The sequence below is a fragment of the Papio anubis genome, chromosome 7 (assembly GCF_008728515.1).
Source record: "Papio anubis isolate 15944 chromosome 7, Panubis1.0, whole genome shotgun sequence".
Classification (NCBI taxonomy): domain Eukaryota; kingdom Metazoa; phylum Chordata; class Mammalia; order Primates; family Cercopithecidae; genus Papio; species Papio anubis.
The window spans coordinates 152,069,070-152,091,917 of record NC_044982.1 but is presented as its reverse complement, the minus strand read 5'-3'; the positions used below and the strand labels follow the sequence as shown (position 1 = coordinate 152,091,917).

At 36.3% G+C, this 22,848-nt stretch overlaps 1 protein-coding gene across 4 annotated transcripts in view; it reads right to left on the bottom strand.

Annotated features, from left to right (window-relative positions):
• The window catches only part of AQR (aquarius intron-binding spliceosomal factor), a 117,152-nt gene that overhangs the window by 32,902 nt on the left and 61,402 nt on the right, over positions 1-22,848 (bottom strand). For all 4 annotated transcript variants that reach the window (XM_021940400.2, XM_009209877.4, XM_021940399.2 and 1 more), the window contains 8 exons: positions 20,683-20,852; positions 16,973-17,214; positions 14,171-14,317; positions 13,512-13,581; positions 10,339-10,449; positions 6,543-6,652; positions 2,839-2,974; positions 841-1,050 (listed from right to left, as the gene is read on the bottom strand). In XM_021940400.2, coding sequence (XP_021796092.1) covers positions 841-1,050; positions 2,839-2,974; positions 6,543-6,652; positions 10,339-10,449; positions 13,512-13,581; positions 14,171-14,317; positions 16,973-17,214; positions 20,683-20,852 — 1,196 coding nt within the window. The remainder of the gene's footprint in view (positions 1-840; positions 1,051-2,838; positions 2,975-6,542; positions 6,653-10,338; positions 10,450-13,511; positions 13,582-14,170; positions 14,318-16,972; positions 17,215-20,682; positions 20,853-22,848) is intronic.

Below are 22,848 nucleotides of genomic sequence, written 5' to 3'. Positions count from 1 at the left end.
TGAAAATTTAATCCTAAATTTTCTTACTGAGGAATCTGAGCCTGAATGTGATCCCTTTATAGGACCGCTGTAGTTTTTCAATGATGTTTGCTATCTATTTTTGCAATGATGATTCTGCAGTGATGTGGCAAAAACTAGGAGACATATCCAGGGGGTGCTGGGTTCCAGATATACTCTCTGTTCCCATTGTGTAGCTATGACTCATTTCACTTTAATAATCCGAATCAATCATCCTGGTTACTACAGCAACCCCACCATTTTACTGATCAAGAGGCATACAGGACTTAGAATGGCCACATGGCAGTCTCAAATTCCAATTCAAAGAAGCATTATTGAATTTCTTGATGGAAGCATTCTTTTCTCAAAAATACTAAGACCTTTACATCAGGAAAGCCAGAATAAAGATCCAATTTATATCTTACTTAAAATTAACAATCTAATTTCTAAGATTTGAATATTTCAGGCCGGGTGTGGTGGCTCACACCTGTAATCCCAGCACTTTGGGAGGCAGAGGCAAGCAGGTAACTTGAGGTCAGGAGTTCAAGACCAGACTGGCCAACATGATGAAACTCTGTCTCTACTAAAAACACAAAAATTAGCTGGGCAAGGTGGTGTACACCTGTAATCCCAGCTGCTCGGGAGGCTGAGGCAGAAGAATCACCCCTAACCTGGAAGATGGAGGTTGCAGTGAGTCAAGCTCGTGCCACTGCACTCTAGCCTGGGCAACAGGGCAAGATTCCGTCTCAAAAAAAAAAAAAAAAAAGTTTTGAATATTTCACATTTACTTAAAAAAAAAAAAATTAAAAACCATTAAAGTTCAAAGAACTAGAGAATCCTTACCTCAAGCTGAGTAAAGATTTTCTTAATATGCCTGAAACATCCTTCGGCAATTTCCATGTCTTCTTCGTAAGATCTTCCTTTAAAAATAGGTTGAGGAGCATTTGCAAAGTATTCATGGAAAGGGAAGAAAGTGGAGACTTCTGTAACATCTGGCAATGTACTACCTTTATTTTTCACTTTGCTGATATACTCTTCCCAACGAGACATTACCTGTAGGAAAAAGGACCTGAGGTTAACTGCCACCTAATTATGATGTTTTAAAGCATAAAATAAATAAACCTTATAAAAACAAGATCTGCTACGTGGAAAAAAAAAAAAAAAGAAATTCAATCTTTGATCCAATGTAAGTATTCTTCATTCCTGTAACTGACAGATTGCTCTTCTGTTGTAAAAGTAACCTTGTCTTTGGAGAAAAAAAGGCTCCTTAATAACAAATTTCTACAAACTGGAAAGAGCCTCAATGTCATTTTATGGAACTCTAACTCAGACAGTTCAGATTCTCCATGTAACTGAAGATAGTTTACTACCAATACTTAAAAGAAATGTAAAGGAAAGAAAGCTCTCTGGATAAAGAAATTTCTCATTTTTTTCATCTCTGTTTCTCTCCATATATGGTAAGTTCAGTTTTAGCAGCTTTTTAATCAATTTGGCACTTGTCAACCCTTCTCCCAGATTTTTAGAACATTTATAAAGAACGTGTGGTTAAGCTGAGTGCATATTTGAAAGCTTATGACTTTTGTGATTATAGTTCAATTACTTTGTATAATGTTAGAGCTATGCCTCTACCAGCCATTTACTGTGTAACCTCAATTTCTGTAACTCTCCCAGGTATTTCTGTTATAATCTCAGTATTTCATAGAAGTGTAGTCCTTAGGCAAAACATCTGAGGAGCTAAATAAAAATGTGGATTCCTGGATTCCACCTCTATTGAATGAGAAGCTATAGGAACAAGGGCTAGGAATTTAACTCATGAACAACTTTCCTGATATGATTCTTAAATGTTGAAAATTGCCAATTTACACTGTGAAGCCTCAAGTTCATTTTTCCCAAATTTATTACATAAACCTTCATAATTTATAGGTTATTTTTCCCACTTTTAAACATTGTTTTCACTGAAAGCCAAGTAATTTTCTGTGTCAAAAAAGCATTTAAGCATGATCTTTACTACTTTATGCAAATCCTAAACAGTCTTGAATCTCATGTAGGCTGTATTATGTATTTTCCCTGCGTCCCAAGAAACCATGAAAGTTACTCATTTTGAATGGACTTAACTGCTTTGTGATATCCACTTACAATAAGCTTACAATATTATAATTTATATCTAAAATATATAATTGGCATTAAAACAAAGAGAACAAATAGTTACACAAAAATCTTCATTATCCAATTATGTCCTAGTCCATTTAAAATTATTAGTAATCCAACCAACTATTAAAGTTTAGTTTTATTCACTTTTTTTGGCTATTTCTCATTGGTTTGCATGCTTCCAAAATTAACCCTAACAAAAGTAAAAGTACACCTTTTTTTTGAAGTCAGAAGCCTTTAACTTCAAGACCCACTGTGCAATTACTTGTAAGACGTAATTTATTTCTGGAAATTTGAAAGAAGAATGTTTTCCTTCATTAGTTGATTAATGTATACAATAAAAGTTAATTATACTTTGTTGCCACTGGGTAGCTAGAATATTTATTCAGTTGTATTTCTACAGTAAAAAAAGAAAAAAGAGTAACCAGAACATTGTCAACAGAAAGAAAAAAATGTAAAAATTAGCAACACTGGTCTTTCACAGAATGAGTCATCAAGCAAAGTTATTTAGCAAAGAAAATGGAAGATAATACAAAATACACTTAACATTCATAAATAAAGCTTTTGCAATACCATATATTCTAATCTACTCAAAAAAATAAGCTTTCATGAAGGATCACAAGAACTCATTCCAGCTTCCAATTGGGGTTCATATTATGATGAAGTATGATTCAAAAACCCTTAATATCTTACCTGGTATAAGAAGAAATAGCCTGCAGTTTCACAGGTGTATGAGGCATCTCCTGGAACCCCTAGACTCTTTTGCAATCGTTTGACTTCTTCTAAAAGTTCTATTCTTCGAGCCAGAACATAATTAACTCTTCCATACCTAGACATTTCAATTAGGTAAAATGGCAAAACTGTAATAAAGAGACTTTGAAGGAAACAATCAGCAAAATTGAAGAAAATCATAATAGCAAAAAAGGGGAGAAAAAAATAGAAGATATGGCTTCTATTCAACTACTGATGGTAGTTCTCGGGTTACTTTACTCTAAAAGCTACTTAGAGTAGGCCGGGCACAGTGGCTCACGCCTGTAATCCCAGCACTTTGGGAGGCTGAGGCGGGCGGATCATGAGGTCAGGAGATGGAGACCATCATGGCTAATATGGTGAAACCCTGTCTCTACTAAAAATACAAAAAAAATCAGCCGGGTGTGGTGGCACACGCCTGTAGTCCCAGCTACTTGGGAGGTTGAGACAGAAGAATGGCATGATCCAGGGAGGTAGAGCTTGCAGTGAGCCGAGACTGAGCCACTGCACTCCATCCTGGGCGACAGAGCAAGACGCTGTCTCAAAAAAAAAAAAAAAAAAAAAAGAAAACTACTTAGAGTATACCCTATGGACCAGCATTGATCTGCAAGGGTGTTTCTGGTCTAGGAGGCGGGAAAACCAATTACATCACTAAATACACCATTTAGTTCAGCTCTCAATGTTTCTTCTCACAATAAGGCACTTTCACAAAGAAGAAAGCAGGACAGTTCATCTGGTGCTAGTTTATTTCATTACAGACCAATAACACATAAGTTCACAAACTGGCTGCTTCAAACAGCACTGTTTTACACTATGTAATAGTAGATTAGATCTAAAGGCTTTGAAAAGTAATTTTAAATGTATTTGATTATCTCTGTCATCTACATATCCCAATACATAGCTTGGCACCCAAACCTAGCAGGTTCATAATGTTTGCTGAATGAGTAAGAAAACTGAAGTTTGGAGAGCACCTCATCCAAAAACACACAGTTAAGGAAGAAAGTAGTGGAACCAGAATTAGATCCCAAATTCTATGCACATTCTTTTCACAACAACACAACAACAAAGGGTCTCCTATAACCCTTTAGTGCTTAAAATAAGACTAAACGAATTTAAAGACTCAACAAAAGAAGTCATGTTCCTAGCTGTATGTAGTTCAGAGATTCACATTTGAGGTAGCAAGGGATGATTAAGAATAAAAAAGAGTTCTAAAACATGATCTATGTTTTGAAGAATTTTTCAACTTGGAAGGATATAAACATTATGGCAGATAAAACTTTTTTCTGTTTACTTATGTGTAGTTTAAACTTTTATCTACAATGAACATTTTGTTAATGACAAAAAAATCAGGAATGCTTATAGACTCTCTTAATAAAATGCCAAAATTCTTGTGAAGTAATGTTAAACTTAAAAAGCAATAGACAGGCCGGGCACAGTGGCTCATGCCTGTAATCCCAGCACTTTGGGAGGGCGAGGCAGGCAGATCACTTGAGGTCAGGAGTTTAAGACTACCCTGGCCAACATGGCAAAACCCCGTCTCTACTAAAAATACAAAAACTAGTCGGGTGTGGTGGTGGGCGCCTGTAATCCCAGCTACTTGGGAGGCTGGGGCACAAGAATCCCTTGAACCCAGGAGGCAGAGGTTACAGTGAACTGAGATCACACCACTACACTCCAGCCTGGGTGACAGAGTGAGACTCTGTCTCAAAAAAAATAAAATAAATAAATACATAAAAGCAATATACAGTACAATTAAACTCTATGTACTGTCTGCTCAATTAGTACATTATTACACTTAAAAGATAAATACTTAATTATTTTTAAAAAGCAACATAAGGCTGGGCACAGTGGCACACGCCTATCATCCTAGCACTTTGGGAGGCCAAGACGGATGGATTGCCTGAGCTCAGGAGTTCAAGACCAGCCTGGGCAGCATGGTGAAACCTCATCTCTACCAAAATACAAAAAAATCAGCTGGGCGTGGTGGCGGGTACCTGTAATCCCAGCTACTCAGGAGGCTGAGGCAGAAGAACTGCTTGAACCCAGGAAGCAGAGGTTGCAGTGAGCCGAGACGGTGCCACTACACTCCAGTCTGGGCAACAAAGTGAAACTCCGTCTCAAAAAAAAAAAAAAAAAAAAGCAACATAAAAATTACAAATAACAGTATTACAGAAAAAGACTAGCAAAAAGTTGTTTTAGGATAGTATAACTATGGATAACCACTCCTTCTCTACAACTTCACCAGATTTTACAATTTTTTCTTCAGAGAAAGTGATATTACTTTTATTATGAAACAACAGTTATGATTTTTCTTTTTAATTGTAAGAAAGAAAGAATATGTCCAATCAAATATGCAAACTAGCAATATCTAGGTTATGTGTCAGAAGAAAAAACTATATTTTCTTCTAACAAATTTGGTGGTACCTGAAATCATCGTAAAAAGTCTACCCCATTCTAATATTCTTTAAAAACTATAAATTCTACTTCAATATAATTGTAATTATAGTCAAACATTCTATTAGCACCGTCATGTTCACTGAATTCTGAATTATTAGATTTTAGAATCTAACCTACCTTTGTAAGTTGGCTTTAAAATGAGGAAATACTTATGGGATTAATTCAAAAGTATTACTGGATAATCTGAAAATAAGAATATAGAGCCCTAAATAACCTATGACATGTTGTTCTTTGCCCTCTGCGACATAGTGACTTTTTAGAAGTTAAGTGTTTGGTAAGCTCTATAACACAAGAACTCAAAATAGATGCACATAATAATTTAAAACTCTTTTAATGTCTATGATCGATTTGTCAAAGATCATGTTTATAGCCAAAGGCTACATTAAATAAGTCCAGCTGTTAATTGTGATTACCTAAAATTGGGCTTTAAAAATGGACTTAAATATAAATAAAACGAGACATTATAAAGCAACTTTGAAGGAAAAAAATTAAAATACTAATGGCAGAAGAAACCCGACTTGTAAAGTTTTAGTCAATTTACAGTATGTAATATCAAACATAAAGTCCAGCAAAACTGGCAATAAGTATCTGAAGTTATACTTATAACCCCAAATCTTATGTTATCATTAATCATTAATTTGCATTTCTTTTTCCTCTTTTTGAGACAGAGTCTCGCTCTCGCTCTGTCGCCAGGCTGGAGTGCAACAGCGTAATCTCGGCTCACTGCAACCTCTGCCTGCCGGGCTCCAGCTATTCGCCTGCGTCAGCCTCTGGTAATTTCTATTTCAATAAATAAATCAACCTCCTAACTGGCATCTAAAATATATGCAAATTAAATACCTGCATAAGATGTGAGAAAGGAACCATTTAAAGTTGTAGTTTTGAATTGGTAACATTAAAAATTACCTCAATAAATAGAAAGCAAAAGGCAATCTGTAATTTTAAAAAGATTAACAAGATCATTCTCTTCATTAATATAATTATATGTTTGAAGACAAAATGGCATAAACATATACAATTGGAACTGACGGACATCATGACCAGATTTCTAGGTCAACATACAGTCTTAGTCAGTTACATTAGAACCTTTTAGAATTAAGTTTGAGTATTCATTGCTCTCTTCTTCTTTAATATAATAAAAGAAATAAAAAGAAAATAAAAAATCCTTTTTTACACTCCCATTTGCCCACCTGCTGAAATCTTTCTCTGTCTCCAGCTCTTCTTCTCCATGACCAAGACGCAGTAGGTGGCGCTCATCAATGTCTAATGCCATGATTTTCTCAAACAACTGGTTAAGGGCCTAGAGAATAAAGCAAGAAGGGTGATGACACCTTTAAACGCAGCAAAAACTAGCATTTAGAAAGAATCAAAGTTGAAACACAGAAGGAAATCAGCCTTATATTAGGCCATTTATAATTTAATCAAATAATATTTATATTGATTTCTGATATTGCCATCTATGTCTATTTGGCTGTATGGATAACTAGAAAACATAAAACCACCCACCCATTAAACATCTGCTTTTAATTTATGAAACAAGAAAGGCATTGACTCAGATGCTATTTCTTCTAAGTTGTAACAATTCCTAAAATAAACAACCACACTGAGCTTCATTTCATTCAACAGCATTTCCTTGGGTTGCAGAGAACTGAAAAAGTTTTTGCAGTTGGAGAAAGACAGTAAGAAGGCAGTGAGCGCATAGGTAGAATACATTTAAGAGGACCAGAAGGTGGAAACGTAAATTGCATCTTTTTCAAATCTTAGTCTGAAAGTCTAATGTTCTCAATATAATAAAGAGCAGAGCACTCATTCATTGCAAACTATTTATGAAAGTCATTTAAAAGTCACTACTTTCTATCTATGAAATGTTCATAATTAGGGTTCCCTCGCATCCTAGTATTCATTATCTGAACTTCTGCAGTTACAAGGTTTTACAGAAAGGCAAAAGTTTCATAGTATGGAAAGATTCACTAATTAAGGTATTATTTAAAAATTAGCTGCCATTCAAATATCTCTCCTCACTTATCACTAGTCCAACCCTGCCTGTGAAGTCAACATCCAGTCTTATAAACACCTAGGTTATATAATGTAGATACAGATATCTTTTACCATCAAAATTCCAGCAATCTGAGCTCTGAAACTGAAGAGATTTAACTAACTTTTCAGAAAAATCCCCCACTATCCAAACTCTTGATACTCATCATCCAAAACTCAGCACCCAACAGAGCAGATTACATGGTGTTACTCACTATCCAAACCTTCACTATTCAAACTCAAGAACCACACAGATTTACAGTAAAAGTAAAAACAAAAAAACAAAAAACAAAAACCCCACAAACTTGCACACTATTATCCCAAAAAAACGACATGATTTCATTGTGAATTAGAGTGATTTTGGAAAACTACTTGAATTATACATGCAAATGAAGATCTGGCACACAAAACAGTTAACTGAAGGAAAACAATCAATTTGATGGGCATCAAGGGAAATGATTTGAATTTCAAAAAACCAAGGCAGGTGTTTAGCAAGCAGAGAATTATGTGTCTATTTTTGCAAATTAATCTTTTCAATGACTGTGCTATACAAATCAATCATAAAGTAGGGGATAACTGTAGAAAGCCGTATCAAGGTATGACAAAACAGTAAAAAATATGTTAAAACAACACATGAATTATTCTTTGTTCATTCTAAGAATTTACAATAGGCATATTACAGAACAAATTTTATAAACAGAAGAAAAAAAACTTCTTTTCATAATTTGTTTCTTTTATTAAGACAAAGTCCAAATTGATCCCCCTTCAACTCCCACAAATTCAGTATATTGGATGTGTTATGTCCAATATATTATTATGTAATATGTTATTATATAATTATGTATAACATATATTCAGTATATTGGGTAAGTTTAGTACTTATAAACTTCAAAATATATAAAAATGTCAGGCAAATGAACTGAATAGTATTATTTTTAAAACCTTATAAATTAAAAGTTAATGATCACCAGAATAACTGATATTTGGCATTCCAACAACACTTGTTTTCAGAATGCTTCTGTGTATACCAATTCTAAGACTGGTCAACTGAAGTCACCACTGTTAACATAAACTCCGAGAAAAAACTTTCAGAGGTTTTGACTACCATGCAAATTTCATAATGTGCTTCAGGATGTTCTCAGAGTTGCCTGTCTCATTTTATACCAGATCTAATAAATGTTACTTGTTCTTCCCTCATTTCTGACAGCTTGAGAATGACTAACGTAGAATACAGTCCCTTCATGTAATACAGGTGTACATTTCACATGAATTTGAAATTTAATCCAGTATCAATGCACTTTAGACCTTAGTCTTTCAGGAATATTCATTCTACTAAATGAAGAAAAATGCTCCCAATAAGAGTTAATGCTTATAATCTCAAAGTAAAAGTTCTAGTTTAGTGTAGAAGAAAGGAAAAAATGGCAATTTAATTTAATCCAAATATCTAACCATATATCCAAATATAGTCTTAGCTTTTTCACGTTATGACCCTCTCCAGTAGAAATAAAAGATTGTTTTTGCCGGGCGCGGTGGCTCAAGCCTGTAATCCCAGCACTTTGGGAGGCCGAGACGGGCGGATCACGAGGTCAGGAGATCGAGACCATCCTGGCTAACACGGTGAAACCCCGTCTCTACTAAAAAATACAAAAAAGTAGCCGGGCGAGGTGGCAGGCGCCTGTAGTCCCAGCTACTCGGGAGGCTGAGGCAGGAGAATGGCATAAACCCGGGAGGCGGAGCTTGCAGTGAGCTGAGATCCGGCCACTGTACTCCAGCCTGGGCGACAGAGCGAGACTCCGTCTCAAAAAAAAAAAAAAAAAAAAAAAAAAAGATTGTTTTTATATATCTCTCAGTGTTGTCTCATTATAAGCAGTGATAATCCAAGAGTAGCTCAAAAGCAGATACTCCTCAACTTACAATGGGGTTACATTCCAATAAACCTATCAAAAGTTGAAAATCTCCTAAGCTGAAAATACATTTAACACACCTAACCTACTGAACACCACAGCTTAGCCTAGCCTATGTAAAACATACTCAGAACACATATATTAGCCTATACCTGGGCAAAATCATCTAACACAGTGTGCCTATTTTATACTGAAATGTTGACTATCTCATATAATATATTAAATAGTGAAATAAGAATGACAAACAGAATGGTTGTATGGGTACCTGAAGTATAATTTCTGCTGAATTCATATTGCTTTCACACCACCATAAAGTCAAAATATTATAGGTCAGAATAAAAGTCGAACCAAAAGTCAGGAACCATCTGTACCAATTAGCCTTTCCCGGTATTCTGTAGTACCCATGATCAGATTTTCATACAAAGAGAAATCATCTATTAATACATTCATTTCATGAATCCCCTGCTCCTTCCTTGTTAGGAACAAGTGCTCAATACCGCAAGGAAGAACCAGCACTCAGACAAAAAGTTTTCTCAGCAAGGCAATTTACTTCTGCAGGTGGGTGCTACCTGCATCAGTCACATTCACAAGAGCACACCGAACAAAGGAGAGAAGGGTTTTTACTCCTAATGCAACCCCTATTATCTGTGTCCTTTCCCCATTGGCTGGAGTAAGACTGCACAATCTAAACTACCCTGATTGGCTAAAACTTAAGCTTTTCTAAATATGGTCACCGTGTGACGGGGAAGCAAGGGAGACGAGGGGGTCCTCGTGGGACCTAGGAGCTAATGCATTCCCAAATAAGGGAGAGAATGTGAGCCACAAACCGGCTGAGACTTAGGCATGCCAGAATATGTTAGGGAACAGGTAGGCCAGGCTCAGAAAAATGGAGAACAAAGAATGAAGAAACTAGATTTCTTGAAGAGGAACTTATTGTGTCCCACCCTTACCTCCCCACCCAACCCCTAACCTGTATGCACGCATGTGCGCGCATGCACACACACACACACACGCACGCACACACACACACAAATACAGAGTCATTTACCTGATTGGAATGAGTAACAATTAGAGTCCTCTGTTCTGGGAAATTGTGGTAGATGTTAGATATGATCTGAACTGCCACATCTGTTTTGCCTGTACCAGGTGGGCCCACAACCTAAAAAGAAGATGAACATATAGTAAACTACTAAGTCATCACAGTTATCACACATTGTTAGAAAATGTGAAGTACAGACCTGAAAGATAAAATTAACAAATTCAGTAGATGGGCCCAATAACAAAATGAACAGGATAGAGGAAGAGTTGGTGAACTTTGAGATAGATCAGTAAGCTACACAACCTGAATAACAGAAAAAAAGATTGAAAAAAAATAGAGACCCAAGAATCTATAGAACAACATTAACAAGTCTAACACTCATGTCAACAAATTCTAAGGAGAGGAACAAGAGTATGGCATAGACAAAATTTTCGAAAAATCATGGCTGAAAATTTCCTAAATATGGCAAAAGACATAAATCTACAGATTCAAGCAGCTCAGTGAACCCCAAGAGAATAACCCCAAAGAAATCCAAGCTCAGATATACCAAAATTAAATGGTTAAAAACAAAAAGCAAAGAAAAAGAATCCCGATAGCAACCAGAGAAAAATGATACATTATGTATAACAAAAAGATATTTAAAATGACTTTGGATTTGTCATCAGAAAACATGGAAATGAGAAGAAGTGTAATAACACTTAAAGTGCTAAAAGGAAGAACTATCAAGCCACAATTCTATGTCGAGGTGAAATATCTTTTATGAAGATGAATTAGAGACATTCTTGCATGAAGAAAAACAAAACTAACTCATATCTAGTAGACATGTTACAAAAAGTGGTTAAAAAAAAAAAAGTTATTCAGACAGAAAGAAAATGCTACCAGAGGAAACTTGGAATATCAAGAATATAGAATAAACAGCAAATATAGTAAGAGGCTATTTTTTCCTCTAGAGTTCTTTAAAATACGTATACAGGTGAAACCAAAAATTCTAATACTACGTGATGGTATCTTAATGTATTTAGATGTAACACACAAAACAACTACAATATAAAAGGGGAAGGAAGGTAAAGGAATCTTTATGGGAGTAAGTATTTGCCATTCAACCTGAAGTGACATAATACTGATTGTAAGTAGGCTTTGAAAAGTTAAGTATATTGCAAATTCCTAGAGCAGCCACTAAGAAAACACTACACCCAAAAATATAATGAAAGAATATGATAGGCCAGGCGCAGTGGCTCACACCTGTAATCTCAGCACTTTGGGAGGCTGAGAGAGGCAGATCACTCGAGGCCAGGAGTTCAAGACCAGCCTGGCCAACATAGTGAAAACCAATTCTCTACTAAAAATACAAAAATATCAGCTGGCCGTGGTGGTGCACACCTGTAATCCCAGCTACTCAGGTGGCTGAGGCACAAGAATCATTTGAACCTGAGAAAGCAGAGGTTGCAGTGAGGTAGGATGGTGGCACTACACTTCAGCCTGGGCTACAAAGTGAGACTGTCTCAAAAAAAAAAAAAAAAAAAAAAGAAAAAAAACCAAATATAATAAATAAAAACGTAATACTCAAATAACACAATGGAAGGCAGGAAAAGGGAAACAGAAGAATACAAAATAAAGGGAACAAATAGAAAATAAATAAAAAATGATAGGCCTAAATCCAAATGTGTCCATTAATTTGCATTAAATGTGAATAGTCTAAACACCAAAAGACAGAGACTCTCAGAATGGATAAAGCAACATACCTAAAGTATATGCTGTTTATAAGAAACTCACCTCAAATATAACGACAAATAGAAGTAAAATGACAGAAAAAGAAATATCGTGCAAACACAACTTAAAAGAGAGCTGCAGTAACAATATTAATATCAGACAAAGTAGACTTCAGAGCAAAGAAAACTTCCATCAATGAAGACAGACACTACATAATAATAAATGGGGCCAATTCACCATGACAACATAACAACCTTAAAGGTGTGAAGCACTTATCCATGAAGCTTCAAAATACATTAAGCAAAAATTGACAGACCTAAAGGAGAAACAGACAAATTCATAGTGAGAGACTTCAATAGTCTGTTTTCAGTAATCGACAAAACAACAGACAGAAAATCAGCAATGATAGAGAAAAATTAAATAATAACATCAATGAAATGGATCTAATTGACATTTACAGGACAACCCACTCCAAAACAACAGAATACACATTATTTTCAAGTGCACATGAAATAGTCACCAAGAGAGATCATATGCTGGGCCATAAAACAAATTTTAACAAATTTAAAAAGCAAAAACCAAAAAATTAAAATCATACAATATATTCTCTGACCATAATAAACTTTGACCAGAAATCAGTAACTGGAAGATTACAGGGAAACCTCCAAATACTTAAAAATTAAACACACTTCTAAATCAGTTGTCAGCAGATTTTTTCTGTAAAGAGCCAGAGAGGAAGCAATTTCGGCTTTGCAGGCTAAGCAATCTGTGTTGCAAGTACTTATCTCTGCCACTGCAGCACAAAAATGGCTATAAGCAATGCAGAAAACAAATGGATGATATATTTGCTAATTATCCTAATTTGATCATTACACAATATATACAGTCATCAAAACATCACATCATACCCCATAAATATGCACAATCATGTCAATTAAAAATAAAACAAAACCATGTTCTAATAAAACTATGAACACTGAAGTGAGCAGCAAGATCTTTAAATGCATAAGGACCTACACTTGCTTATAAACACTTAAATTCAGTGGGGTTGCTATACTTCAAATAGAACACATTCTAAAATCTGTTACTTACTTCTAGTCTTAATCTATGTTTAAAAAAAAAAAAAAAAAAAGGTGTGGCTGGGTGCGGTGGCTCACGCCTGTAATCCCAATACTTTGGGAGGCCGAGGTGGGTGGATCACCTGAGGTCAGGAGTTCGAGACAAGACTGGCCAACATGGCAAAACCTTGCCTCTACTGAAAATACAAAAAATTTGCTGGGCATGGTGGCGCGTGCCTGTAATCTCAGCTACTTGGGAGGCTGAGGCAGGAGAATCACTTGAACCTGGGAGGCGGAGGGTGCAGTGAGCTGAGATCGCACTACTGCACCACTGCACTCCAGCGTGGGCAACAAGAGCGAAACTGTGTCTCAGAAAACAAACAAACAAACAAACAGGTATAACAACTATCTTACCATAGTCAGCCCAGGCTGCATTCCAGCACGGATGGCTTCTATCTGTGTATGAGTGAACTGAATCGTATTACTGCAAGTAAGAGTAAATAAAAAGTTGGTACAGATAAATGATACTTAGTATAATACAAATTTAGACAACAATGACCAGTGGTCTAAACATCTGCTCTGTATTTACCCCAGTTCTCTCAATCTCTTCTGAATGACTCCCTTCCCCTCTACCCTCCAACACAGACAATTAAAATGGAATTATAGTTACTTTTCAGTACTTAGCCCATCTCAGACCTCATTTGGAGTGCCAAAGTTCTAGTTCCCATTCTAATACTAAATATAATTCCAACTTACCAGTTATGGAACACATGCATTAGGGCTACTGCTGTATGTAACATAGGCTCATGAAGTAAGAACCCTTTGCTCAAATTAAGGTAGCCCTCTAACATTTATTTCTCATAGTACCTGAAAATGTTTCTTTTTGAAATATTATGACTACAGAATGGCCTAAAATGTCAGTTATTCAGCTGATTGACAGAATAGAAAGAAAGGGGGTTCAGAAACAGGAGTTTTGTGGAGTTGTAAAAGAAACAAAATTTAAAAACATTCCTAATCCAGCTGAAATGGCAAACTATTATCATTATTACAATTAGAATAGGTAGTAAAATTACCGTTTGGGTTGATTATAAGGATAAGGACCCCTATTAGGAATAACATGGGGCTCAACAATTAAGGTTTTTGCCTCCTCGGTGTCTTCATCTTCCACATCCGCATCTTTCCTTTTCTTCCCTTTTCCACTTCTTACTGGAAAAGTTATCCTACAAGACCAAAACTTTTGTTCATTTTTACAATTAACAAGGATTTACTGAGTACCTATCTGGTACATGACATTGTAGGCACAATAATCACAGGAGTAAGAAACATTTCTGGCTTAAAGGAACTCACTATCTGTATGTAAACTCTGAAAATGGTAGAGTTATAAGCACTAAAGTGTTGAGAGTTTTCAGATTTAAAAAAGTAATCCAGTTAACGGAGATTTAAGGGAGAATTTAAAGAAACATTAAATACTATGTCATGTGCATTGTAAAGTGTTTTATTCATTGTCCTTCATTTAATCAGAAAAGTATTTCATGGGACAGATGGCATCTAAGATGAGTCTCAAAGAATTTAGGCATTCAAAGACAGGAAGACGTTCCTGGAAGAAAGAAGCAACAGCAGAGGCCAAGTACAAGCAGCGTATTTCACCTGAACATAGAGGAAAAATAAGGCTGAAGAGACAGAAGCCTTGTTATGACAGGAACCTTGTAATGACACATCTAGAATATGAATCTTTTAAGGCAGAGGGTCATAACCTGGGGTTAGGAGGTAACTCCCCACAGATACCTCAGGGAAGTCAATGAACTCCCTAAAATTGAACTAAAAAATTCATTCTCTATGTGTACTTTTTCCAGTTGCCTTTCACATTCTAAAAAACTAGATAACACCAAAGAATGCTAAGAGCCAATGAGGCTAAGTGGTCAGTACTCATTTTGGTAAGAAATAGGAGCAATCAGCTTTTTAGCTAGGCAGTGAATAGCTCTAACAGTAAACCATGTAATGGATTCTAGTGAGGTGAGATATGGAGGAAAGATTTTGCTACCATAAAGACTGCTGAGGGCCTAAAGAGGGAGCAGTACAAATGGCACATGAAAAAACTATCCTTAGCAGGGAGCGTTAGCTCATGCTTGTGATCCCAGCACTTTGGGAGGCCGAGGCAGGTGGATCACGGGGTCAGGAGATCAAGACCATCCTGGCTAACACGGTGAAACCCTGTCTCTACTAAAAATACAAAAAAAAAAGAAAATTAGCTGGGTATGGTGGCAGGTGCCTTGTAGTCCCAGCCACTCGGGAGGCTGAGGCAGGAGAATGGCGTGAACCCAGGAGGCAGAGCTTGCAGTAAGCAGAAAGTACACGCCACTGCACTCCAGCCTGGGCAACAGGCAGACAGACAACTATCCCCAAGGCAGAATCTCTGAGATACAGCAGGAGTTTTATGGGAGTAAAAAGATTCAAAAATAATGCTGAGATTTCAAGATGGCGAAGTAGAAAAATGTCTTTGCCAGAAACAGGATTAGGAAAGTATGGAAGACTAGGTTTGGTATATAAAGGATATGTGTATTTAACATGTAGAATTATTATTATTATTTTGAGATAGTGTCTTGCTCTGTCACCCAGGCTAGAGTGCAGTGGTGTGATCATAGCTCACTGCAGCCTCACACTCCTGGGTTCATGTGATCCTCTCACCTTAGCTTCCTGAGTAGCTGGGACTGCAGGCACATACCAAATCTTGCTAATTTTCATTTTTTTTATATAGAGATGAGGTCTCAGTTGCCTAGGGTGGTCTGGAATTCCTGGCCTCAAGCAATCCTCTCAACTTCACCTCCCAAAGTGTTGGGATTACAGGCATGAGCCACCAAACCTGGCCTGTTATTTTATTTACATATATATATATATATATATATATAACTGTTTGGGTTGATTATATACATTATTATTTATATATTTATATATATAAATATTTAACAATCAGTTGAAAGCTGTGTGTTTTCTAATTTGTAGCTAAGAAAGTAATCTGTGGGCTACCACCCGTAGGTATCTATATGAAGGAATTCAGGGAGTAACAACCAATTATTTCAGGTGCTTTGTTCTGTTTTCACTTAAATTTTAAGACCAGAGCTAATTTAACATTAAATATGACTACTGTATTTATTTCATTTATTGAGAGATGAGGTCTTCCTCTGTCACCCAGGCTGGAGTACAGTGGCACAATCATAGCTTAATGCAGCCTTAAACTCCTGGGTTCAAGCAATCCTCCTGCCTCAGCCTCCTGAGTTCCTGAAATTACAGGTGTGTGCCACCATGCCCAGCTACGTTTTAAAATTTTTTTAGAGATGGGGGTCTCGCTATGTTGCCCAGGCTGGTTTTGAATTCCCAGCCTCAAGCTGTCCTCCTGCCTTAGCCTCCCAAGTCACTGGGATTACATGCATGAGCCATTGTGCCCAGCTATACTGTGAACATTTCAAATTTGTGAAAGCAAGCAAAGTTAAAAGAAAGAAAGATTTTTTCCCTAAAAACAAAGTTCAACATCCCACAGCTGTATTAGTTGAGAAACATACCAGACTATGCATAAATGCAAAGACATATTTTAGTCAAATGCTATAAATATATTTATATAGTTCTCTGCAGACAGTAAGTGTTTATTGATCCCTTATTGGGCATTAGGCTACTTTTATTGTGGTCTTAAAACAGCTTGTGCCCTAAGAAATAGATTCAAATATATTAAAGTTATCCCAGTGATTGCACGGTGAAGGTAGGGACTGCTGAAACAAAATTCAGACATAGTACTCAAAACTCACTTTAGCTAACAATCCTGATGGCATAACACACATTGACTACAGAATGCTGGAGAGGGGCATACCCAGTTCTGACTTTACCTGAAAGGGGGTATTTGTAGAGCAGGGTCTTCTACAGTTACTTTAACATTATGACCAGGGAAGCTGGCTTTTAAATGCTCAATGGAGAGAAATGTATCATTGAAATCAAGAGTGGCAATCTGATTGGGCATTTTTGAATAATGTGCGCTACTTGGGTCCCCATAACCTAAAATGATATCATGCAGCCAGTCAGGTACCACACAATCAGTATTCATCAGGTTCCGAATAGTCTCCAGCACAGCCTGTCAGTAAAAGGACAGAAAAAGATTGTGTCAGTGAGACATCTCAAACATTTGCACTTACTGGAATGCAGAGCTGGCTGCACTAATCCAGAATTCCTGAGTGTTTCAGAGCAAGAAGCTATTTTCCGCTGGCTGACAGGTGCTTGGCTAGACTGAATCAACAGCTATATTTTCAGCTGATACCACACACTGAGTTAAACAAAAGACCAAACTTAGCAAGAACAGTTTATCCATTAAGAGTTCACTTAAACAGAATGACATAAATAAATTTACCATTTGACTCCTACTGAGTAGGATGAAAACCAGACTCAGGTCGATACAGCAGTAAGAAAACAATATAGAACAAACCCTTAGAGAAAATACTTCCTCTCAGAAACTCCTGGAGGTTTTCCCTCTTTATACTCCATAGTCCTTTAATGCTAAAATCACACACAACCAGAAGCACATTAATGTATGCTTCAATTGTGATGAAACCTCACAATTTAGAAAACTAAAATTAGCACTGTGAGAAGAAATAAAAAATAAAGTGAACAAAATCGTAAAAATAAAGGAAATATCAAATAAAATTTCAGAAGGAAAGAATCAGGACTACAACAAAAGGTCATTATAGTAGTTAGCATATATACTGTCAAAAGTAATTCCAAAAAGCTAAGGGAAATTCTTAGACTTTCCAAAAATCATTTCAACAAAGTGATCTATCTCACATATAGAAATTTGGAGGCTAGGCTATCAATTTCAAAGAATAAAATAACCAAACCGACAATTTTTAAATCATAACTATTATACAACTTTTAAAAATGATAAGATAGTATATGTTAATCACACCCTTAATCATGTTGCCTTGCTTTATGTTCTTATACTTATCACTACCTGAAATTCTCTTGTTCAGGTACTTGGTTATTTGTTTTAACCCTACTATCCCTACTATCATTTGTTTAATCCCTACTAAAATATAATTCCCACAAGAGTAGGGATCTAGACCAGTTTAAATATGGAACAGGTGAATGAATGAATACCCAAATGAGTATATTCACATAACAATGATGAGTAAGATCAGTGCTCTGCCCTCTAAGGAAATTACAGTTTTAGTAGCAAGATAAAATATGTCCTTAACTGTAACAAAAAGCAGCAGAATGTGGTAAACAGTAAAGAATGTTATAAAATACAATGGGAACAAAGTTCACAGTAAATGAGAGATGGATGCCGGGGACACTTAACATTAAGAAAGGTTTCATGGAGGAAAGTGGTATTTTTATTGAACTAAAGTAAAAGATTTGTGAAGGAGCTTTGATTTATTTCATCATGAATAGGAAGTCAAAGAAATGTTCTGAGAAGGAGAGTAAAATGATCAGTGTCACACAGTAGGGAAACATATGAAAAACAGGTGACTGGCTATGAGGAGACTCAAGGGTAGACAAAGAGGGGGCTATTATAACTGTCTAGGCAAAAAATAAAGTATCCAGATTAGCACAGGTTGTACAAACTGGAAAAGAGAAAAGGCAATAAATGAGCGATGCTACACAGGTACATAATGAAACACCAAAGACACTAAAAGAGCATTCTTTTTTTCCTAAACATAGGCAAGTTAATCATTCCCCCTCTTTCTTGGATCAGAAACTAAATCCCTCCTTTGAACTTTCAGGACACTTTCATCCACAGTCTTTTTATGGCTTTTGATACCTTCTAACTGTTCATGGTAAGCATTTGTCTAGATTTCTAACTTCTCTAAAGGTGTAAGTTGTATCTGATTCATCTTCATAAGCTTCATTTTAGCACAATATCAGACTTACAGTAGGCACTAAATGAAACAGTCAAACATATGAGTATAAGAAAATAATTTTTTAGTTTTCAGTAAAGTAACTGAGATTTATTTACTGAAAACTGAACAACTGTGACAGTCATAGGTACTATAAAACTTGGAAACTCTTAGATTTCTCCATCCTTTGTTCACTCAATAAATGTTTATTAAGAATATACTATATAATAGGCACAGTTCTAGGTGCTAAGGACACGCTGGAGAACAAAACAAAGACCCTGCCCTCATAGATTTGTTTGCTTCATTGCTTTCTAATGGAGAATTCAGATACATAACAAATGTATAATCATCAGTTACGATAAGGGCTCTGAGGAAAAATATAGGGAATAGGGTAGAGAATGATAAGAAGATGCTAGTTTAGGTAAGGTTGCCAGGGAAGGCTTCTCTTAGGAGGTGACATTGAAAAAGAGTTGCCCATGTCAGGTGAGGAAATGAACTATGTAAATACCTGGGGATAATTATCTAAGTAAAAGGAACACCATGTGAAAAGTCTTGGATTATTTTAAAAAACAGCAAAAATGACAGTGTGACTGACATGGAGTGAATAAGGAAAAAGTGTTAGAAAATGATGTTGGGAGAGGCAGCCAGAAGACAGAAAATGATAGGGCCTTTTGGATTATGGTAGGAACTTTCTAATGTGATGGAAAAACATAAAAGAATGTTAAGTGGGGGTATCAAGGTATCTTTCACATTTTAAAAGGATTATTCAGCCATTATGTGGATATGTGTAAGGGGAGGAATAGACAAGAGGCAGGGATGTGTGAGATAAAGGTGTCTTGGACATGGCATCAGCAGAGGTGATGAGCTAATCAGACTCACTGATGGATTAGAGGTAGAGTATGAGACAAAGAGAAATCAAGGATATCTCCACTTGTGTTCAACAACAGGGAGAGATGAAGAACAAGTTCTGCTGTTTGAAAAGTTTTCTTTTTTTCAATCACAACAACAGGGTTACATAAAAGTAATAAAGTGATAGGAACCTCTAAGAAGTACTGCACTTTCGGAGAAAGAGAAAAGGAAGGCATTCTTTCTACAAAAGCTACATATTATCAAATGCTAGAATTGTTCAATGTTTAAGTTTTATAATATAGTTTCAAAATAATGGTTTTAAAAAACTATCCTTTAATAAAAATCTTCTCCCCACAAAGTTATTCTGAAAGTAAAACTTTGAGCCACCAAACTTCCCTTTCCTACTAATGACTAAAAATATATTATATCATATAGTAATTCAGAGCCTTGAGGTTCCATATCTGTCTTCTTAAAGTGACTTGGAAGTATACCTACTTTTGATTCAAAAAAGCAGCCCCAGTAAACAAGTAAGCAAGCTTTCCTTCACTTCACAATAGGGCATTAGCTGAGTACCTAATATACAAAAAGCAAAAAAGGAGGTGGACCCTTAATAACATGTGGATTCATCTATATTTCAAGTTTCTAAACTCCTCAAAAGACAAAATAATTTAACAAATCAGTTTCTTTAAATTTTTATATTTCATCAATGTTAAAAGTTTAAGAGGACTGCTTATAGTAAAAATAAAAGCAGTAATTATTATTTTCTTAACAAATCTTCCTCTAACCAAATATCTTTGTATTTACGTCATAAAAGTTACTTAAATTATGACATAGTACTTTTAGTTACATAGCCCCCAAATTACCTTAAAGTTATTTTCCTTTGGTTTTCTCCTCATTATTATATTAAAAGTTTCATACACATCCTCTGCTCCATTCTGTATAGTACTGGTCATATCTTGTTGATACTGGTTTGGATCCAAAAACACTCTAAATGTCCTTGATTCTCCTCTAAGATTGGGTCTGGGTTCAGGTCCTGGACAATTTGAAAAAGTTTGTTAAATAAAATATATATTTTTCAAATATCAAAGTAAGTCAACAGTATTTTTTTCCAGAAATGGTAAGTAAATGGTTCAGGCTTAACTCCAACCATTTTTCCCAAACTAGAATGCCCCCACTCACCCACGTCAATTCTAAGCTGAAAGTATTTTCTTCTTTCTCTAAATTCTTACTATTTCCTTCCATAGCAGTCATGTAACGTTTATGATGCAATGCCATGACTTGCAATAATTTGTACACACACTCAGAAGCCACACACTTAGAAGTCAAAGAACTTTACTTTTGTCACTCATAGCTCCCACTACTGCTTTACCTACAGTAAGTATTCAATAAATATTTTCTAATTAAATATATGTATTTTAGAATTTAAGGCATAGTTTTCTATTCCTTAATTTGACAGAGGTTTATCACTTTTCTCATCCTTCCACATTCCATACCTAATATAACCAGCACGAAAAGAAATTTCGCATACACAGAAATGTAGGATACTAATGGTTGAAAGCCCAGAGCCTTTTCTTTCCTCTCTGACATATCTCCTCTTCTGGGCATGCGGGGTGGGGTGGGTCTTAGACCTCCAACTTTGGTTCTATTATATGGCCTTATGCTTACTCCATCCATTTTCCATTCCCTTCTCCTATTTTCTTTTATTCTAGAGATAAATAACCTAATTATCAGCAGTTTAACAACGATATAATCTCTAAACCACAGATGGCAGAAACTGACTGAAGTTTCAAAAGAAGTTTAACAACCGGCGGGGCATAGTAGCTCATGCCTGTAATCCCAGCACTTTGGGAGGCAGAGGCTGGTGGATCATGAGGTCAAGAGACCGAGACCATCCTGGCCAACATGGTGAAACCCTGTCTCTACTAAAAATACAAAAATTAGCCAGCATGGTGGCAGGCGCCTGTAGTCCCAGCTATTAGGAAGGCTGAGGCAGGAGAATCACTTGAACCCAGGAGGCAGAGGTTGCAGTGAGCCGAGATTGCGCCACTGCACTCCAGCCTGGTGACAGAGTGAGACTCCGTCTCAAGAAAAAAAAAGTTTAACAACCAAATTATAAAATAAGCACTAGACATGTATGCAGTTGTAATTTAATAATAAGTATTATAAAGGAAGTCAGGACAACAGAAGAAAGAATTTCAAAGGGATAATAAGTGATACACATAAGAAATCAAGTAACTAATTTTGTAAAGCAGTATTTTTAAATGAGGTAAAGTTGGCATCTTATGCAGGGTAATTCTTTTAGTTCTGTTCTGATATTTAGCATCCCTGGCTCATAGTTACCTAAGGCCAAGAGCCTACCATTCCTCACCTCTATCCCAGTCATTTGAAAACCTAAATATCACTATGCATTTCCAAACGAAGGACAGTATTGTTCCCAATTAAGAACCACCACTACAATGAATTAAAACAGTCAAATTTAAGAAGAAAAAATATACCATTCAACACAAAAAAAGCTTAGACAACTGTAAGAAGTATTTAGTGTTTCTTAAAAAAAAGTCAAGTATTATATATTTTAAAAAGCTTTGAATAAAGATGATTTCAAAAGGTCCTGTCCCAGAGTTCAAGACCAGCCTCGCCAACATGGTGAAACCCTGTCTCCACTAAAAATACAAAAATTAGCCAGGCGCGGTGGCAGGCATCTGTAATCCCAGCTACTCGGGTGGCTGAGGCAGAATTGGTTGAACCTGGGAGGCAGAGGTTGCAGTGAGCTGAGATCACGCCATTGCACTCCAGCCTGGATGACATTGGGGGAAAAAAAGAAAAAAAAAAGATACTGTCCTTTCCAATATCCAACATAGAAGTTTTTTAACTGGCCGGGTGCAGTGCTGGCTCATGTCTGTAATCCCAGCACTTTGGGAGGCCGAGGCAAGTGGACTGCTTCATCTCAGGAGTTTGAGACCAGCCTGGGCAACATGGGGAAATCCCATCTCTACCAAAAACTACTAAAATTTACTGGGCATGGTCACACA